General features: G+C 36.8%; 1 protein-coding gene across 1 annotated transcript; it reads right to left on the minus strand.

Moving 5' to 3' along the window:
* LOC142336109 (uncharacterized) lies at window positions 1-11,162 on the minus strand. Its single transcript, XM_075384658.1, has 9 exons — window positions 11,031-11,162; window positions 10,896-10,961; window positions 10,770-10,820; window positions 10,639-10,705; window positions 7,032-7,114; window positions 6,766-6,835; window positions 6,541-6,702; window positions 5,964-6,102; window positions 1-2,671 (listed from the first exon to the last, which is right to left on the minus strand). The coding sequence occupies exons 1-9, from the start codon at window positions 11,129-11,131 to the stop codon at window positions 462-464; spliced, it is 2,949 nt and encodes a 982-aa protein (XP_075240773.1). The 5' UTR covers window positions 11,132-11,162; the 3' UTR covers window positions 1-461.
* Between the last annotated feature and the right edge of the window lie 10,820 nt (window positions 11,163-21,982).

A 21,982-nucleotide genomic window follows, 5' to 3' on the forward strand; every position in this document is an offset into this window, starting at 1 on the left:
AAAATTGTTGAATATAGTGTAAATTTCAATAATTATGAATCAGTTTCAGAACACGAACAGTCAATTCAAAATACGGATACTGATACTCGACGTTCACGTATTAATTTCCAGACACTCTTCATTTATCCTAGACTTTATTCATTTTTTGTCAAATAAATGGTTTTATGCTGACTTTATATAACCACAATAAATGAGAAGTGTTTGTTCCGCGCTTTTTTCGAGCAAAGAATAATGAAAAGAAAGACAACTATAGTGAAGTAAAATTTGCACGGATAAGTTTATGATTTGGATCTGGTGGCATTCTGCCAAAAACAAAGTGAAAAACAAGCAATCTCAACGCCAGGCAAGCCACTATACTATTCTTGAGATGTTCAATGAGAACAGAAAGTGGCAATCTCGACACCTGCAGACTATAAATCATCTCAATCACTAAACAAATCTGATAATAGATTTAAACACAATCAGGGCTTAGATCCTGATGAGCTGCCAGATGAGCTTTCGCTGCCACTGGACGATGAACCGCTTGAGGACGTTGTGGGAGATCTGCGACGTCTTCGCTCTCCAGCCGGAGACCGTCTTCTGCGGCTTCCCCCGGCACGCCGCCTTTCGCGCGACGTTCGCCTTCTGCGTCGTCGGGAACTCGATTTGCGTCTTGGAGATGTAGGCCTGTGTCGTCTTCTACTACGACTGCGTTTTCTCTTATGACTAGTGTTGCGCCTACGCTTTCTACCTGACGGTGGTGATCTCCTCGATTTTCTCTCTTTTCTTTCGGGAGATACTTCTTCATTCTCACTGGATGAGGAGCTTGAGGTGCTTGGTGACCGTGACCTGCGTTTTTTAGAAAGATCTGGTTTGACAGAGGCGACGCCAATAGCAGCGGCCTGATTGTTAGTAGTTTCGCTCTTAGCAACCACCACCTTCTGTGATACTGATTCCTGGTGAAGCGCATTTGCATTCGCGTTCCTTTCCAAAGCAGCTGTCGTTTGATTTACAGTCGAGGGATAAAAATCTGAAGTCTCAGGTCTCACTTCTTCAGTTTCCACCGATTTTCGACTGAGAGCCCCAACAACTGGTCGCTCAGTCAGCAAAACACCTGCGGTTGCAGTTTGTAACTCATTTGCAACAGCAAGGGGTGCTGTTTTTGGAAGAGGCGCCAGGACAGGTGGAGTGGGGGCAGATTCAAAGGCGGATGTGATTTTGAAGGTCAAGTTTTCATGGTCAACCGGAAGGAGCGACGGGTTGATTTCCTTGAACATTTTTGTTGATTTGAGAGGTGAATGCGTTGGAACCTGTATATCCGTTTTAGGAGTATTCATGTCTGAGACAGCTATTTTGGGAGGTTCTAAAGGTGCAGGTGTAGCAGCAACAACCGGCGGCTTTGGGACCTCAGCTGTAACCGTGGAGACTATCTTATCCTCTTCAACTTTCTTGCGTTCAACTTTCTCGCTCATTTTAACTGGTGGCAACAAAATGTTTGGTTCTGCTTTTGCTGGGGCATCTTTTGTCAGATGTTTGACCTTCTTCAGCTCAGAACCAAAAGTAGAGTCGTACGAGCTGGTATCCACGGTTTTCTCAGTTTTCCTCAGCTCCTCGCTCTTGCTCTCCTTAGCTACAGCATTTTCGGCTGCTTGATCTTTGCTCTGTTTTACGGACACTGGCTTCTTCCGGTGTTTCTCATCGTCGCTTGAAGATCCACTGGAAGAGCTGCTATCTCGCCTTTTCTCTTTTCTCGCAGTGCTCTGCTCCACTTTCTCAACTGAGTCAGATTTTCGAGATTTGGGCAGCGGCCGGCTCTTGTCGGATGGCCTGGCGCGCTTCACAACCACAGCCTTCTCTTTCGTATCTTTTGATGCAGCTGATCGTCTCTTCTTGTCTTCTGGAGTTGCGCTTCGATTCCTTCTTTCACGAGACTTTTCTGAGGATCTGCGACTACTAATATGCTTCTTCTGTTTTTCAGCAGCAGATTTCACATCTTTCTTAGACGATTCTTTTTTCGTTTCACTTTTATCGGCTTTTCCGGACAATTTAAGTGGACTTGAATCTCGCTTCTTTTTGTTCTCAATTGAATGAGACTTACTTCTTTGTCGGTAATTTCTTTGTTTTTTACTTGAAGATGTTTTTTCTACTGGTGTGGTCTGTTCGGAGTTAGCTTTATCCAAATTATCTGTCTGGATAACAACAGCGGAAGCTATAACAGGCGTAACGACGGCATTTTCTTTCTTCTGAGTTTCGTTGTTTGGTTCCTCTACCAATAAATTCTCAATGTCTTCACCGGGAGCACCAAGTTCCTCGGCCAAAGTTTCCTCACCCACTTTAATCGCAGTAGAAGTTTCTTTACCCACGTGATCCACTGTTTGTTCGCGCAGTGCCTGAATGCCACTTTGAGGCAACGGCTGAACCTTGGCTACCTCCGAGGAGGCATGAGTTGATATTTCGTTTTTTACCTTACCTGCTACCTTCTTGTTATCCTTGTTAGCTGATGAAGACGAGGACGATAGTGCCTCCGGGACACCACCGCCACCAGTAGTACTCGTAGGCCGAGAAGGTAGTGACTGCGTCCCTTTGGCACCACCACCTCCAGCATTCATTCCGTTGTTCATCTTACGCCCTTCTTCAGTCGGTAGAATGTGAAGCTCCTGTTTCATCTCCTCTTCCCGTTCCCAAATAAGTCCTAGATGCAAACCGCAATCAAAACAAACTTTCTTTCCTTCCAACCAAAAACTCATAAAACATTTTTGTGCCATAGGATATCCCTCCCTGCCATAGGATATATTTGTGAGACTATCGCACTCAAGTCATTACCGAAGTTAATGTCGTCATTCAACAGCCCAAATGTTTGAATCTAGCTCAGAAGAGAAGACTGCATAACTTACGAACAATAACATCGCCAGCATATTGCCGGAAAATAGCCGCGATAGACGCTTGTGGCCTTCCTTGGAATTGAAACAACTAAAGAAATAAGATAGATAGATTGAACACCAGTCCTTTATTAGACCACTGGACTTTTCGGGTTAGATTCAATTTTATGAGACACATACGCTCTATAAGGAAAAAGACCTAATAAAGCTTTTTCAAAATTAATATTCGAAATCAAAACTCACGACTGCAATACTCAAGAAATAGGGCATATACGTTTGGCACTACTTGGATGCAAACTATTGATCTTTAACTAGTAAATATTCATAAAATTTAAAGTTCATAAAGCGATTTCAGAAGTCATTTTTTGAGTGAGGTAAATCACGCAATTGAACTAAAAGCAGAACAAATGACGTCACGTACACAAATATTAACAGCAATGCAGTAGAAGTCACAGAAATTGAAAGTCAACTCCAAGAAGTCATGTCGGAAGAATCATCGATGGAGACGACGAATTAAAAAAAAACATAGCAGGACAAGTCATGACGTACAATTCAGAGAATTTTCATTGACTAAAAAAGATTAGACCTAGAACGGACTATGAGTGAATAGGACAAACTTTTAAAAAAAATCAGATCGAAAATAATTTTAAAAGAAAATCAATGTCAAAATGCCGCATGTGAACAAAAAACCACTAGCGAGAAAGGGAACTTAGTTCAAACAAAAAACAAGGCCTAGAGTGAACAATGAATGGATTGGAAAAACCATTTTAAAAAAACCCGATCCAAAAAAACGAAAAAAAACAGTAAAAATCAAGGTGAAACAAAAACAATTGCCGCATGTGAGAACCACAAGCGAGAAAGCGAATTTTTGTTCAAACACCGTTTTCTCACTCTACTTAAAAATTAGAGCAAAAAAAATTCACGCCGCAAAACCACTCGCTTTTTCGCTCCACTTCCCGTTTCGGCGCGACCAAAATCATTACTCCAATTTGACTTGAAAAATCATGAAAAAGTGAGAACAGATCTTAAAAAAAAACAGCCAGAAGAATTCCGGAAACAACTCGAAGGAAAAAACGAACGCCCCTAACTAATACAAAACTTATTCTACTGAGTCACAACAATAACTGACACAATTCTTATCTTTCTGAATAACACTAATCACTTTAAAACAAGAAAATGAAAGAGAACAATGAAGAAGTATCTGACCAGATAAGACGATAACGTATGGGATAAAAATTTCACATTGAGTTGCAAAATTTTTTTTAAAAAAAACGTGGGCAAAAACCCATGCGATCAGTTAAGTTTCATTTCTTTGAACCACTGCAAATTGAAAGAAAACCCAACACAAAATTTTCAAGTAGAGAAAACAGAGGTAAGATAAAGGAAGTGAACAAAACCAAAAAAATTCTTTGTAAAGTTGCAACAAAATTTAGTCACAAATTATGGCTCAACAGTCATTATGCTGAATCCAAATCATTATTATAAAAAACTTTCAATACTACTTCGGGTCAAGCGTCCACCAATCCAAAACATTTTCGAGTTATAAAAGTAAAAACGAAGAACGTAAATAAAGACAAAAAATAGAAATCTGTAATATCTGTCATTGAAAAGTGCACTAAATAAATCCCGACAACACCTTTAGAAATGTTCCTATTAGAGGCTAGAATAGTAAAAAGTAGCAAAAAGCACCCAATCAGAACATTTCAAAAAGAAGCAAAAAAACAAAAACTTGCAAAAATCTTCATCTAGACCAAAATGACTCAAAACCAAACTCAAAACCATCAACGTGCATCAAAAACAAAAGTCATCACCAAATGCGATAAAAACTTGAAGAACACGAAGGGTTTGAAAGAAGAGAACTAAAAAATGATTTCTGGACAAACAATTTTAATAGTGCAAACAATTTTGATGTCATTTTGGAGCTGAACATGCTCTTTTTTCGTAGTGAGACCACACAGGTAATAGTATCAATACCAATAGGCATTAGAGATGGTACGTAAGAATAAAGTTCGAGTAACGGGCATCTTAAATCGGTTTTATCCCGTTTCTAATTTCCGATTTCGTTTTTTTTCGATACTGACTCTGTTCATTTTGAATTGCTTTGCTGAGCAACCACTGTCTAAAAACACTTTTAGCAGAATGACAGAAGAGTGAAATTAGCCTAGAGAAGTCAAAAAGATTTCACGCAAAATGTTAAATAAGCTGGGAACAAAGGTAAAGCAAAAATTTTTATTTTAATTCGACGAAGTAAAAAATCGCGAAACGCAAAAAAGACAAGGGCGTAAATGTCACTCGAAAGTCAAAACGGTTAAGCGAAAATTTTGCATAAAAAAGCACACACGTTTACTATAATTGCCATGAACTTCGTTCAAGAGCAATTAAATAGGAGCGCTATAATAGTCCGCTGAGAAGCTGAGGCGGCTATTAAAAATAGTTTAAAATTTCTCGGTTTATTGTCATTTTTTAACGAAAACTTGGTATCCAAAGACTCCATAATTGAAACGCGTCTATTCAAAGCCCATACAAAGCAGTATAACAAAATGCTTAAAAATGCTGAAATTCGCCTAAAATTCAGAAAAATAGCTGAAAAACCTTGCAAAATGGTATAAAATTCATATTAATGACCAGAAATCTACAAACCACTATCAAAACAACCCTAAAAATAATACAGTACCATAATCAACCTTCTAGACCAAAAATTTAAAAAAAAACGGTTTTAAAAAGCCGCACGTTAACACAAAATTTCGCTCGCTTGGAAATTTTTTTCACACCTCGATTTCTCGCTCTCGAAAACAGCGGAATGAACAAAAAATCACTCTATTTTTGCTCCACTCTTCAACTTTGTTCAGGACCAAAACACAAAAATTTTGACGCGTTTCCTTTCCTGCTTCAAATTTCACTAACGTGATTTAAAAAAGGACTTCTCCAATACTCCTCTTCGAGTCGTAAAAAGACAGCGCCCCAATACAATTCAAACTCTTTGAATTGTAAAAAACCACGATGTCCCCAATAATAGCCGCCATCGCTTCGCGGCTATTAATCAAACAATATTTCGAAAACCGACCAAACTAAATAAAAACTTTAAAAATTACAATAATATCTAACCGTCTATATATCTCTCTGTTCTCCTCTGCAGCTCTGTTAGCTTTTTGTTGAAGGCAGTCGGTCGGTAAAAAATAGGAGGTCTTGAGTTTGTCATGATGTTTCCTTTCGACTTCTGCATGGCGGCTTCCCAATCTTCGAGCTGAAAATCTTTTTAAGTTAAGACCCAAAACAGCCTGCATATTGCAACAAATGGGTCTACAAATTATAGGAAAAATTTTGTTGTAATTTGAGTTCGAACTACATCTTAAATAGCATAGCTTGCTGTACATGCCTTTTGGAGCAATTATGGGGAATATATGCTTATTTTTCCATCAATCCAAAAATTAATTCAATTGTCACAATTGTATAAAAGTTGATGAGAGCTATATCGGAGAATTTGTTCAACTGTTTATAGATAGCAAAATACCTTTTCAAAACATCTATTCTCACCCAACCGGTTACACTTTGGCAGATTGGAACATTGATACACACCCAGATTCGCGTTACACCTTTTTGAGCAAATGTGCATTAGTTTTTGCATGCTATTGGGGGAATGATTTAAACGATCAGATATAATTTTGCCTGGAATCATCCTCACCATTTGAGCTCTATCCATCTTGGCATTGAGCTGTGCGATCTCCTCTTCGCGCATGAGACGCTCTCTGAACATCTCGCGTCGTTCAACTGCCGCTTCTGCCTTTTCCAACTTCTCAGCTGCATCCACCTTCTTCTCAACTTCCGCCCTCTTTGCTTGATTGGGCTACAACCAAAAACTATTCAGTAACCATTGAGACAAAAATAAATGCAGCTGAATTGAAAATACCTTTTTCTCATTCTCTTTCTCTTGAAATGAATGCAATGTCCGCGTCAGTATCCCAAAGAATCGCTTCCCCCTAAAATTTTGATTTTTTTTAAAGATCTTGTAAATTGTTTGAAGTACTAAGACGGCACATTCACAAAATCCTTTTCTGAGGAGATAGCAACACATTTTATGTAGTGCTATAATTTAAGATGCTTATATTCTGTGGTTCTCTGCTGCTAGATATATAGGTAACGTCTATGTAAATACATGGCGCACAAACATCATACCGTTCTTTTGTCATAGAATCTGGAGTAAATTTGGCCGAAGATTGTTCCACTTCTGGTTTCACTGTCATTGTTACGTTCGATTTCTGAAACAACAAGGAGGCTCGGTAATGTGCGTTCGCACATAAAGTTCCCACCCAGCTCATCCACATTTTTGGCATAAATGTCTACCAAATGAGGAAGAGATAAAAAAAGCCCAAAAATTCAAGTATTTTTTCAAAAAAATGAGTATGAACAAAGATCGCCTCCAACGCAAATAACTCAGTGGAGTAAAAAATGCCGAATTAGATTGATGAGACCAGACATTAAAAAAACAAGTCAAGACGCACAAAAAATTCAAACAACAATAACAACAAACATTAATTACATCCAAAACTTTAGGTCCATTTAAAAAAAACTTAATAACAAGCTCAAAAAAGCATCGGATAAAACTGAAACTAAACAAAATAACTTGTACTTTAACAGAAAAGATATTGGACTACTATAAAACGGCTCGGAAACAATTAGACAAAAAAAAGCAGCAAAGTTGAAAAATTGGCTTATATTTTCAAAAACAATTAACTTCAAAATAAGGAAAATATACAGCATGTTCATGATCACATACGCCAATATAGAAGGGCATTAGCACCTGTCAGTAATCAATTGTTTATGCGGTTACAAAAAAAAACAACAAATAGACAACAAAAAAATTTCAGTTAAAACTTGCGAGAAAACGCTGTCGAACCCGTAAAGCCATATTTGGCCCCTCAAAATATGTTCAATTGAGCCTTCCTCGATTGATAAAAATGTGGTACATGCCTTCTAATTATTGAGAACAGGCAATAAGTAGACCAAAAAGATGAAAAAGGGCAAAACTGATAACGACTTGTTTTTTTTTTGAAAAAATTTATTTTCGAAGTATTGAAAGCCATTAGCTACAAAATGAAATAATTAAACAGGTTCGTCTACTCGTCCAAAGGAAGCGCTTGAGACCTGTATTTATTCAGAATATATCTTCCATCCCAAAAAGAACGTTAAATATAGGCAAAAATTTACAAAATTAGTTTACCTTTTGTTCGAAAAACCCGTGTCGAAGCCAGTAAATTCATAACGAATTCTCGAAAAAAAACAAGTAGATTTTGTACACGTGCACCATCCCTTGACCACAATAATGTCATATGTGACCTATATTTAACAAGACTAGGTAACAAATAGACAAAAAAAATGAACAAAAATGCGAAATGGAAATTAAACAAATTTAAAGTTTTTAATTTTTGGAAACAATTGTGTTCAAAGTCATGCAAGCCATCAGCAATCTACTCAAATCAGAATAAAGGCTCATTTTTCCTTCATGAAATGCCAATGAGACCTGTCATTATCCAGGTATTTCATACGACTAAAAAGACGAAAGTAAAAACGACAGTTAAAGACAACTGAAAAAATAATTAAATTCTACGAGAAAGGGGTGTCGAAGCCGTTAAAACCATAATCTATGCCCTACAAGACTTTTATATGTTCAATTGTGCCTTATTTTGAACGCCAATAATGTAATATGTGAACTGTCAGTAATGTGAAAATAAGACAAAACAAGAAAAAACGTGAAAAAGGAGCCAACACCAAAAAAAATTTGTGAAATATAGTAGTATCAAAGCCAGAAAACCACAAATTAACGCTTAAAACCGCAAAAAAGGTTAAAATTCAATTCAGTAGAAGGACGAGGAAGAAGAAGCATTAAAATGAAGACCAAATTAAGAGAAAAGTAGTGGCAAACTTCAATAAGCCATTGTTAATTTAAAAAGCAGACATTTTTATAAGTCAAAACGACCATAATCTTTCCAGTAAGCAAAAAGATACATTAATGAAGAACTGTCTAGGAAGCAATTTAAACCTATCAACATTGAGCTTTGATGTGAATTGTTCTGTTCTTTAATTAACATAAAAAACCTCGATTTTTTTTAAAAAAAAAAGACCGACTAATTACAATCCGAATTATTTTCTCGATTTTAACAGTCCAAAACCAGCCCCGCTATTGCTGTTCCTCCATGTGGAACACTCAATTGTTTCGAATGCCTTAGATCTTGATAATTTGTTAGTTATAAGATCAAAAACAAATGCTGCGTTTTGATAATCATAGAGTAAAGTTAGCAAAAAACGGCAAAATTTTTATTCTAGACTACTCTCAATGGAAGAGGAGGTAAAATTAGCTCCCTCTGTAGTTTACAAAGATTGTGTTTGTTGTTTTTGAGGAGTGTACTTCCGGCATAATTAATCAAAGTGGACTAAAGAAGCTTATTTCGGGCAATTTTTTATGAAAAAGGCTGAATTTTGAAATAATTAGCCAAAATTTTAGAAAGAAAAATTAAATCAAAAAGTCATCAACACTTTTTGTCTCTAAAAATAAAATCAACAGTACTATTGTTAAAAATTTTTAATAATTTTTAAGCAAAATTGACGAAATTGCGAACAATGTGAATAAAAACAAAGGCAATCCGTCTATTATTCACAAAATTTCAAACCTCAATAACTCCATGTAAAATACGAAATTCAAAAAATCTTTTTATTTCCATATTTTACGCTGGAGAAGCTTTTTAATGATACCACTCACGACTCTGTACGATGAATATATCGATCGGTCAAAATTGTCTGAACAAAAAAAACCATTTGTATATAGTTCCTCCCCCCTAAGAGGGATCGGAACAAAAAGTTCCCCCTCCCCCACCAGTACGTTATGCACCCCCAGCTACCGAGCACGTGCTATTAAACTGCACACTGTAAATCGTTATGTAAAAATATGGCAAGTGCGTCTGGGGGATCAAAGAGTATGCAAACGCTATGCTTGGAGGTGGGCACAAACGGAAAGCTTCCAACATTCAATTGGAGTCGCATGAAAACTTTGTGAATGGAAATAGTAAAAGTGTACGAGCATAGGATAAGCACTAATGTAGTTAGGTCCAGGAGATACTTAGAAAACTTTTTCCCTGAGAACACATTTCATCGTTCAACAATAGGTAAAAATGAATTTCAATATCCGCATATATACAAACAAGCCTTTCAATGAATAAACGAGACAATATCTGAGTAATATGAATGATAACACTTATATATAACACTTATGCTCAAGTACTCGTCTAATGCAAAGAAAGAATGGGTTGATTCTATGGTTACGTTCAGTGTCAATAAAATACAAAGGAAACCAAATCTTTAGTTTTATGTGATAGGTTGAGTATAGTGTAGAACGAGAGGCAGTTCTCTACTAGGTAGCAAAGGTGAGGTGATTGTTGAAAAGATGCCATACTTTCAGAAAAATTTCAAAGCCGATTCAGTTAATACGACACTAATCCTGCCTAAACTCTGACACGTAAACGGCCAGCGCTGTCAATTTCAAAGTCAAGGTCTTGTGATCATATGCCCAAAGTAGATCACTATTTGATGAGCAAAAAATCTCGCCCATAATAGCGCCTCCACCCCGCGAAACTAGTCCTCATTATGATATATTAATAGTGATTGCTGAGTAATATGCTCACTGCTCACTAACCTTGGAGCTTGTTGTGGGCTATAAGGTGGTCAAAAAACAGGAAAAATGTAATTATCCTCTAACTTTCAATGTACAGAGTTTGAAAGTCTCACTCACCACCGATGGTCCATTTCCGGAAAACTCCTCATCACTGACATAGTCATCCTTCTTTTCACTCGCATCCCTTTAAATAAAAAATCTTTTGCTGAGCTCTGTAAATAAGGTAATTTTAATCCTCCATTCCTTACCGTGCAGGACCACTTATTGCTCTCTGAGCAAGGCCTCCAGCTCCAAGCAGTCTAAAAATATTCAAAAATTTGAAACATATAATCATCAATAGATAGAAGTCAAAAGGATCTTGAGAGTCAATGTACCTTGATTTAACTGACGCCCCATCAGAGCTTGCTATACCAATCCTCCGTTTTGCTGAGAGATTACGACTAAAATAGCGAATGCGTTGTTATATACCTATGAAACTGGGAAACATTTAGCATTATTTCCAAAACTACCTTTCGGGGCGTCCACTAATGCGCTTCAGATTCTTGTCCAACACATCCAGGTTATCGCGGGCTTTCTGAAGCCGATCTTCGATAACCTGCCGTGCCCACATTTTATCTGAAAATATTTTCTACTGAATAATGCCAGTAAATGGGGACAGACAAATGGGAAAGACAATGAGGATAGACCGTGCTCACCCATGTACCCCAAGGTTCTGCTTTCGGCCCCTTCTCTTTCAGTGACTTCAAATTTAAGACTTCAAATCCTTTTGTAAAAATCAAATTTTTGCAAAAAGGTTGAATTTCTTAATCTATACCTGTGCTCAGACAGTATAGTGCACAATCAGACAGTATAGTGCACGATCAGACAGTTAGTGCAAACCGGAAGCAGCTTCGTAACGGCGTTCTACGATTCAACTCTTGTGGATGGCTTCACGTCCGCTGTAGCAGTCGGAATCGTGCGATTGACCACCCTCCCGGACTCGGTTTTCCACGTTGTCAGCCTACGCACTACTTAACTTACACTCAAGGAGACCAACGCCCTGCCAAGCCAGGAAACCCAATCCAATAATATATGGGTTTTTCCCCGTTAAAGAACAGATTGAGCGAATTTACTTTCTTTGAACCCCTGACTTTCTTTTAACCCAATAAAAAAAAATAGGCGGAGCAGTTACGAGAACCTCAATAAATTTCTGTCTCCCTTTTTCCAGAGTGGACCAGGTGCAATTATTGAGACTGAATTGAAAGATGCCAGATCCGCTTTAGAGGCTACCAATTTGGAGGAAGATGAGCTAATATTGTCTCCCGCTGATAAAAGCTTGCGCACCAATGCAGCGGTTGAGGCAATTGAAATTGTGCATAGAGAACTGTAGTCCAGTGACGAGGTGAGCTATGAAGAGCCTTTTGAGACCAGCCCGTACCGTTACGAGGTTAACGATTTCCAAAAACTCCTTAAAATCATTCCTAAATCAAAAACGACCATTTTATGTGGGGATATAAACTGTCCTGATGTTAACTGGAAAACTCTAGCAAGTACAAATGAAGAAGAAAACGAAGTAATTGAATTGTTTGAGGAATCACTATACAGACAAATCATAAACTTCCCCACCTGTGGGCAGAACACTCTAGATGTAGCATTTTACAAAAATTGTAATTTGGTGGCACATCTCGACGAGAAATTTTCCTCAATTTACGACTGCTCGGATCATAAATCAATCCAGTTAACACTAGAATGTCCACGCCAAGACACCAAAAAAAACTTTAAAAGTTTCGGAAACGCTGACTACGAAAGCATAAATAATATTTTAAGTACTGAACCCTTCAAACCAGTTTGCTTCACTAACATAAACAACATGTGCGAAGAATTTTACCAGTACATGGATCAAATATTCGAGGTCCACGTCCCCAAAAGAACTAGACACCGACAAAGTCTACCTCCCTGGATATCAAGTTTCACTTCTTACAACATGAAGAGACTACAAACCCAAAAACGACTCTTATCCGAAAAACCCACTAGTTATCGAAAACAAGAAGTTCTTAAACTTGAAAACCAATTGATAGAATCATCGGAACTGGACAGGATTGAATATCAGGACAAAATCATGCGTGCAAGAAATACCGGTCAATCTTCAAACACTTGAAAAGCCTGAAAAAATCACCCAGCCTTCCAAAATTACTAATCAAAGAAAATCAACAGAGCACAAAAATGCAAGAGCAAGTCAACATGATGAACGAGTTCTTTCACTCAGTGTTCTCACCCAAAATTCCTTTCAGTATACAAGATGTAAAATTGAGAAATCCTGAAATTACAAACTTCGAAATCTCAAAGAAAGCAATCTACGAAATACTTCTTTCGCTAGATGCCACAAAGTCGCGAGGCCCAAATGGCATACCGCCTGCATTTTTCCAACGTACAGCACGCGAAACAAGTAAGAATTTAAATGTACTTTTCAAGCAGATAAAACGACTGAGAAAAATCCCAAACTCCTGGAAAATTGCAGCTGTGACACCAATCTACAAAAAAGATGACAGACGGAAAAGAGAAAATTACCGACCAGTCTCTCTTTTAGACATTGACAGTAGTTTTTGAGAAATGCATTTGTACAGCTTTATACGCTCAATTCGAAAAATTCCTTACAGAACACCAACATGGATTTGTTAAAAAACGCTCAGTTAATACAATTATGCTATCCTTCTTGAAATCAATTCACGACGCACTCGATAACGAATCAAGCACCGAAATTGTAGCATTCTACACAGATTTCTCCAAAGTTTTCGACAAAGTGCCGCATTTTGAGCTTGTACAAAAAGTTGCAAAAATTGGAGTGGGAGGTTGCCTATTAGAAATTATCATTGACTACTTAGACAATAGGAAACAATTCGTTCGGGTAGACAACAAAAGATCGGAAATTTTAGATGTAACAAGTGGGGTACCCCAAGGTTCTCTTCTCGGACCACTCCTGTTTTGCATATTCATCAATGACCTACCTGATGTGTTAGTTTTCTCTGACCCATTTATCTTCGAGGATGACCTAAAAATTCTTTCAGTGAAGAAAACGTTTTGGCAAGTTCAAAACGATCTCAATGGTATTGAATAGTGGGTAAATGAAAATAAAATGAAATTAGCCATGGACAAATGTGCAAAGCTGAGCATAAGAGGTCAAACAAAATTACGAGCTTATGGGCACTAAACTAGAGTCATCCAAAGTCATCAAAGATCTCGGCATCTATGTTTCCCATGACCTGACGTGGAAGACACACATCGAAGAACGACTGAAAAAAGCGAACAAAGTACTCTACCTACTTCGACGAAACAAAGCTCTTCAAGTAAGACAAGAGATCAAGCTCGGACTCTGCAACTCACTAATTTTGCCAGTACTCTTATATGGCCCTGCATGCACAAATCCGAACCGAGGTGAGCTACAACATTTTGAAAGATTGCAAAAGAAAGTAGTCAAATGGATCCTTGGACAAAAAGTCATGCCGTATCCAAATCAACTGAGACTTCTTAACATACTACCACTACCAATGTTCATGCAACTAAATGACATTCTACTTTTATCGAAACTGACAGAAGACGATAGCTTTTTACCAATGCTGAAACAAAATTCAGAAAAAGGGAGAACAAATGAATTATTCAAGCTCCCGAAAACCAGAACTGAAAAAACTAGAAATGATTTCTTTTTCCGTACATGCAGACTAGCAAAACGAATAGGAAAATACATTGAATTTAATGCGAAAAAAGGCCTTAAAAATCGAGTTTTAAATTTCATGTGGAAGTTTGTAAACGAGCGATTCGATGAAAATAACATCTGTAGCTGGCATCTATGCAGTGACTGTCAGATCTGCAGAAATAATAGGTCAATTTTCTAAGACGACGACTGGGACAAAAATCCCCTCAGTGAAAACTGTAAATCCCCAACAACAACAACAACAACAAAAAAAAATAAGATACACTGAATCGTACGGTTTAGCCATGGATGCTTCGCTGGCCGTAAAGTGGCAAATTTGAGGATGAAATCTTTTCGAAACCTTTGCAGAAATCAAAAGAGGAAAGGTGGAGCAAAACTTCCGACATGAAGGGAAGGTGCATTCATTGTAACCGACGCGTTACTTTACGAGGGAAAGGAGTGGAGTGTCAATCATGTAAAAACTGCTTTCATGCAAAAATGCCAAGGCGTTACTGACAAGGACTATAAAGACAAGCAGGAAACTGTATCGATCTTAACATATTTTGCAGCTAAGGTAACACAGAACATATTTTGCAGCTAGGGTAACATATATGTTTAACTAAGGTAACACAGAAATTTAAATTATTCAAGAGAAATGTGGATGACATAGAGTCCACTGCGAAGAGAACCCTCTAGAGTACGTTGAGTATGCGAATTCTCTTCACAAAACTTACAATTCACTCTTGAGACGCCTATCTGAAATGGAAACCTGGCGTTCCTAGATCTGAACATACACGTAAACGATTAATGAAAAGTTAGCTGTCATTGGTATCGAAAATCTACTGATACCAGCAAAAACTGAAATTTCGTAGCGGTGCACCGTTACAAAATAACAATTGTGATTCAGGGGACTGCATGTACGTTAGATTTGCAATGCAACCAGTGATTGGCAATTCTTTTATGTGGCTCCTGAGAAAAATCAGGAGATCTGGACTGCAAATCATTATCCAGCTGAGTGGTCTTCCAGTATTGTTAATGAGACGTTGGATAAAATTGTCAATTTTTTAAAAAAATGAAAATATCAAAATGTCAACCATTGCTCAACACAGAGAAAAGCGCAATAAATTTTGCAAGTAGATTGAAAAAAAAGTTGGGATATTCAAACCATTTTAACAACCAGCACAAAAAGAACTTGCTTGCTTACCCTGAAACACTTTTTTGACAGAAATCTGAAATCGCTTATGGTTTAAAGATTTACATGTAATGGATGGATTTTCATCTATGTTGGCCAAATTAGCTGACATGTTACCATAAGATTTTCGGGGCATCAAAAAAAATATTCCCCTGTGGGACATCGCTTCGGTAAAAGTTGTGCAACAACTGATTATTTTTAATGAGACATTATTCATGCTTGTCGTGGGGTTCAAAAACTAATGACAATAAAAGCAGCGATCTACATCAAACAATTGAAACCAAATTTAAAAACTGGTGACTATTATCGGGGGCGTGAAGTATTAGTTAAAATGCAAAAAATTTGAACTTTGTAATTCACGAGTTTTTTGGTACATGGTAATTCGAATTTTTGTCAAACCCAACAAATAAGGGATGAAAACAGATAGGAATGAAACTAGAAACTTCTTTCCAGGAATTGAAAGTAAACTACCCGAGAATTTCAAAAAAAACCGGACTAAAAATTGAAAAATTTTTGTTGTTTTAAATATAAATAAAATGCTGTAAATGTGATATTAACTTTAAATAAATTCATTGTTGTTTTAACTCATTTCGTAGATTTTGATAGAGAGTGTCCCCGACACGTTTTTATATTTTGTAAATGATTTTATTCGATTTTGAAGCCAGTTTTACGTAAAACTGACGATGAATTCAATGTTCGAAAACGTTCCTTTTTAACTCAAAATAATTTTTAATTAACAATTCCTTCTTCTCTGCAAATTTTTAAAGTTTGTCATTGAAGAGCAATTTTTATTGTGCCAAAAAAGCAAATTGGAGCAAAAAAATTTATTGTTCTGTCACACTTTTTATGGAATTTTGTAAAAAAGTCAAAATTTAAAGGCTTATCGTATAATGTCACAAAAATTTTTACGCATTTTGCTCTCTTTTGCTTGGATATTGTAATCAATGAACCTGTGACCATATCGCTAACTAGGCGGCTTCAACAATAGTGGAAAGTTCAACTATACACTTTTTCGTTTTCCTAAAGCCCTTTAAAACAAACTTCGTTTGAGAAACTCTTGCGGAAAGCAAAATGACCTGGAATAAATTAACAATTTCGCTGACGAGGAGAAATTCCAACGCAATTAAAAACCTTACAGTAGAGCTCACCCAGGGATCTTCTCATCGAAGAAACACTCAAAATAAAAATTTACTTCAACAACTTATTGGAAATCGACCACAATTAAGTACCCTATAATACAAAAATACAATAAGCACATGAAGCTCTAGCCGTTTTTGTAATCGTTGTACTCCAACTAATTGACCACCTGCGCAACTCGAAGGTAACGATGACAATACGGTAAGAAGCATGAAGAATCTGCTGAAAATCTTCACGGACTTATTCAAAGGCAATAATTTTGGACTAATAGCAAAGGCTTCAAAGGCCAATTAATTGTAAAAGAACAAGCCCATTTTTTGCAGGAATTGGTGTCGATATTTCAGAGTGTGGTCCTTTTTGGGATCAATCTTCATCGGAAAAGATTTGCGTGGGTCCTTTCTAGCAGTGATACCGCAAATTTTTTTCAATCTATGTCAGTGAAGAAATGCATTAAGAGCCTAATAATGGAGAAAGGCCTAATCATATTTAACAAAGAGTGCTCAGAAAAGCTTAGTTTTAGTTTTTCCTGCTTGGAAAGCTCATAAGGCTCATTGACAAGGAGTGTTTTCTTGGACAGGAAAATTTTTCAAAAGTTTTGTTGCCATCATGTGTGGATTTTCTTGTCAGCGACAACGCACTCCACTTATAATTGCTCCAGTCAAGGTGTTACAACTCTACAATTTCAGAGAGACATATTTAAAACTTTTACTGGTACTGATGACAACGCTTGACTCTACATCAAAGCAAATTGGGCTCTATATTTGCCAGACTTTCCTTCAACTTAAAAAGATGTTAATGTCATTGTCGGAAAATGTCTCTATCCGTTGGCCAAGTCTTGCCCCAAAAATTCAGAGAACCATATAATTTTTACAAAGAGAGTTGAAAACTAAAATACCAACAAGAAATTTTGATAATTACAAAAATTTTCTTTTTAATGGCTCACGTTTTCCTGCATGGGAGGAACAGGACCCTCTGCAACACGCTCTTTAAAGCAACTCGCAAAAAGCTTTGAAAAAACACAAGCTGGGATCAGTACTCAGTAGAAAAGATTTGCGTGGGCTCTTTCCAGCAATAAAACTGCAAATTTTTTCCAATATACTTCAGTGAAAAAATGCAATAACAGCCTAATCATGCAGCAACACCTAAACAAATTCAACCAAATTTGCTCAGCAAAATTTAGTTTTCCTTGCATGGAAAGCTCCTAACACGCTCTTGGACTTGAAGTGTTTTCTTCTTACAGGGAAAAAATTCAAAAATTTTTATCATCCATTCGGACAGAGATAAGTTTCGCACACCAATGCTGCGCATTTATTTGATTAGTTACCACAGAGGTTGTTGCGGTGTAAAGTTTTTAACCGAGGGTGATGATATTGGTTGTAATTCGGCAATATTATTGCTAAAATTGGAATTCCACAACGCTTTTTGCCAATCAAGTGCCACTTTGAGCACATTTTTACGCTAACACATTCTTTACGCTGGGCAAAGGTGTTTATACCCGTATGCACAAAAATTAGAGAAAATGCAAGAAAATATTGTATGATGTATGCTTTGACGTTGAAGTTAAGCAATTATTTTGGTTTTTAGAAGGAGAAATCTTTTACAACAAAACTACTTGTACTGAAGACAACACTCAACTTCACATCGAGCAAAACAAATTGTAGGGTCCAGATTACGCACGACGTTCTTTTACATATAATTCGTCAATTCGCTGGCTGAATCTTGCCCAAAAAGGGCTGGCTGAATCTTGCCCAAAAAGTTTTGGAAATTGAAGTAATTTTCTTCCTCTAAGTTTTTCCTGCATGAGTGGCGCAGGGCCTTCAGCGGCACAAACTGTAATAAAAACTAGCAGAAGAAAACTCGCTGCGGAAGAAAAGACGACCAATATAAGGACGCGTTAACATGCATTCACTCGAAGAGAGATTTGGCACTTCTATGCAGCAACATTGTGTGTCTCTGGTGCTGCCGTGTTGCAAAACGTGTAAATGAGGCAGATAAAAATCGTCGCAGATTTGTGTGAGAGGAGAGTATAGGATTCATGTCATTACAGTATTAGTTTTGAAGCGGTGTCCCCTCCAGGGGGAACTTAAAATGCAATACATTGCTGAAAGCCCTTTTGAAGAAAGGCCTGACGCCTAGAACTTGGAAGAGGTTTGCAACTTCCTTGTGGGGCCCCATGGTTGACTACCGCTAGCTCAGCTAGTGGAATTTAGGCCAGCGGAGAAATTGAAGCAAGAACCCTGAACAGGTTGACTTGGATTTAAATTATCTAGTCCGGAATTGCCTGCAAGTCCGATTCACATCAGCGCAGTCAAGAGGCTGAGATTTGGCATGTTAGGGTAGATCATTGTATAGTGCCCTGGAAAAAAGGAGCTGCGTGGTATTCACTGGGAGCCTGTTGAAAATGACTCGTGCAGTCATGTCTCACTGACCTCTAACTGTAAAAATCTCTCCAACGAGGAAAAAACAGACTGAATTTGAATTCAACAATGAGAAAATCAAATGAAATCAAGTGAAATCGAGACAATTACTTGAAAATTTCTATTGAGTTGTGAATTAGCTAGATTTTAAGTAAAGTTTCTTGTGATCTTAAATTGCTTCCAATAGAAAACTGTGTTAGTAGGCAACAAACACATAATTAGTGAGGTTGTTCTGTGAGAAAAATTGAGATGATTGCTACACTGTATGTCTGAAATGAGTTTGGCAGTGGAAAGAAAAACTTTGAGTGATACCTGGTCGCAGAGCTAAAATTGACAGAAATTGACTACACTGCTTGTCTGATCCAGAGAACAACTGTTCTGCTTGTCTCGAAAATGGTTGAGACTTGAGTCTCTCAGAGCACAAACCCTAAGAAAAGAGGACACCAGATGGTTTTTGCATCGTTGCTCTGGTCTAAATCGTTTGGAATTCTTTATTCTGAAGATCAGTTGACTAAAATACTTGAGGTTTTGGTCAAAGGGGAGATGCACTGTTTGAAATCAAATTAAATAAACAATCGTTTTGAAAAATATGAGTAAACTGACGAGTATCTTTCTAGATTTTATAATCATGACGCAGGCTGACGCCTTGAAAATTGTTTTATAATTCATCTAATTCTCAAAAAGAAATAGGGCGGCTGCGTAATCGGAAATTTATTGACAGCAAACGGTAGCAAAACCTTGTTATCTACTTTTAGCTTTACAGATGGCTTTTTTATAGAAAACATAATTTTTAGTCATTATTTGGTCTGATCTCGAAATGAAGTGGTACTATTGATGAGTTAAAAACACTTAGATGCTTTATTAATGGGAAAACCAGAAATACCTTGAACATTTTTTCAGTTATCAACCTTAACAAATGAAGACGATTTTTTTACCAATGATGAAAATTACCTTGCGACATGCAGAACTGACTTAAATAGCTTTAAGCAATTTGGGGCTTTCGAAACAATTGTTTCGTATGGTTTTCTGAAACGAAAAATGTACGTTGAGCTGGTAATTATAACGTTTTCCTAAATTGTCAAAAATTTGAACTCAACCTTTAAACTTTTCAATCACAAATTTTATCTATTAGATTGTGTTTGTTGCTTCATTTTTGAGAAAATTCAAAAACACTTCATTCAGAATTTCAAAAACATTTTGGACACACAACTAAAAATTAACTTGAGTTCGAAAGTGTAAAGAAGACGCATACAAACTCTTTCCTAATGCGTTCTGGGCGAAAGGCGTATTAATAGATTCGACAGAAGACAACTTCAGTATTTTAGCCAAAAAATTATAAAAACTGTCAAAACTTGTTTTTTTGACTAGTCTTATATAATAAGATTTAAGTAATAACTGGATTTAAATAATTTTTGTTCCGTTTCTATTCACTGTCCTTGTTTTAAATGCACAGATAACTTAGAAGCAGATGTTACGAAAGTGAGACAAATAGCAAATGCAACTGCAAAAGAATATTTGAAGCAAAAAGCTGAAAAACTAAGACGTGAGTTTCGCGAAAATTGTACATAATTGCACATGGCAACAACAAAAATTAATCGCTATGATTGCTCAATTGTTGTCATAAATTTATTAATTAGTATCATACTTTAAGTGATTACTACTGAAGATGCAATGTTTCCGCGTAGCCTCGAAATCATTTCAACATCCAGATACTATCCAAGTGTAGAAGGTTTGCTTGTAGCGTTGAACAATGATAATGATTATGAAGCGTTCACTGGGAAACTCCCAAAGTGCTGGCTATCTAGCTTGCGGAAAGACCCTCTGCTACATCTAGACGGAGCTTTGTCAAATTCACAATTCCCAAATTTTGGCAACAAAAACATTGAATGAAACTCCGTCTGAACAAAAAATGGTTACAGAGGATAAAAAACAAAAACTAACTGCATTTAAAATCAAACCAATGGAAACTTACAAGATAAAATGGAGACCAGCTCATAAGCCAGAGCCACCCACAAATGATAATACATTTTAAAGAAGACTCAACGTTTATGGTGTACCTGAAAACGACGACAACTCTTTATAAGACCAATTATGGATGGACAAAGAATCAATGCAAAACCTAGTTGAAGAAAAGGATGGTCTAGATTAAAAGAGTTTGATTCTACAAAACAATGTCACATTTTGCTTTGTTGTCAGGCCTGTTTTTTTGCGATGCTAAGTTATGCATAAGCAGAGCCATTGAAAGCAAGTTGCATGGAAGAATTTTTTCTAACGGAATTTTCTGCTACTGATTAAAAAAAAGAGAGAGAATTTTTGAGGAAAAGGTTAGAAATAATACAATGTGGTTGCATTAAAAAAAAGTTCAGCATACACAAAATTAGAGCAAGTTTTTGACAGTCTAGAGTTAGCTCAAGATTGACTATACTTTTCATTCAATACGGTCAACATTTGGGTATTGCTTCTGATACAAAACAATAACACTTAACTAACTTTTATCTAAACCTTGTCCACAAATTGTTTGCCCCACAGAAGTTTGGCTTGATTCTGGTTCTTATTCACAATTGGCCTTTGAGACTAGTTACACTGAAGCAGCTATCGCTCACAGAGAGAGGTGCCGAAGTGGAGTTAACCATGTTCAAAGCAATATTATAATTAGCAATGAAAAGAATTGCTTGTCCGATAATGTCATATGTGTTGTTGAGGTAAACCCTCTAAAGATGCCCTTCTTTCTGTATATATGTACATACCACCTAAAAAGCAATTATCGTTAACCATGGAAACAAATATCTGAACCACTTGTACAACTATTGCAACAATTATATGATATATTTATAATTACAGACAATTTCAATGAGCTCACTGTTGACTGGGTTTCTTTCACATCAATATCTTGTAATGATTTTGAAAATTCCTTTGAATTCTTAATAGGAATTTTTCTGCTGTAGATAGTTGAGGATGAAACGAGGGCAACCATATGTTAAAATTATTATTTGCCAAATCTGACGGTGCTTATACATGAATAAAATACAATACAAAAACAGACTTTAA

Source organism: Convolutriloba macropyga, chromosome 3 (genome assembly GCF_964194025.1).
Source record: "Convolutriloba macropyga chromosome 3, txConMacr16.3, whole genome shotgun sequence".
NCBI lineage: Eukaryota > Metazoa > Xenacoelomorpha > Acoela > Convolutidae > Convolutriloba > Convolutriloba macropyga.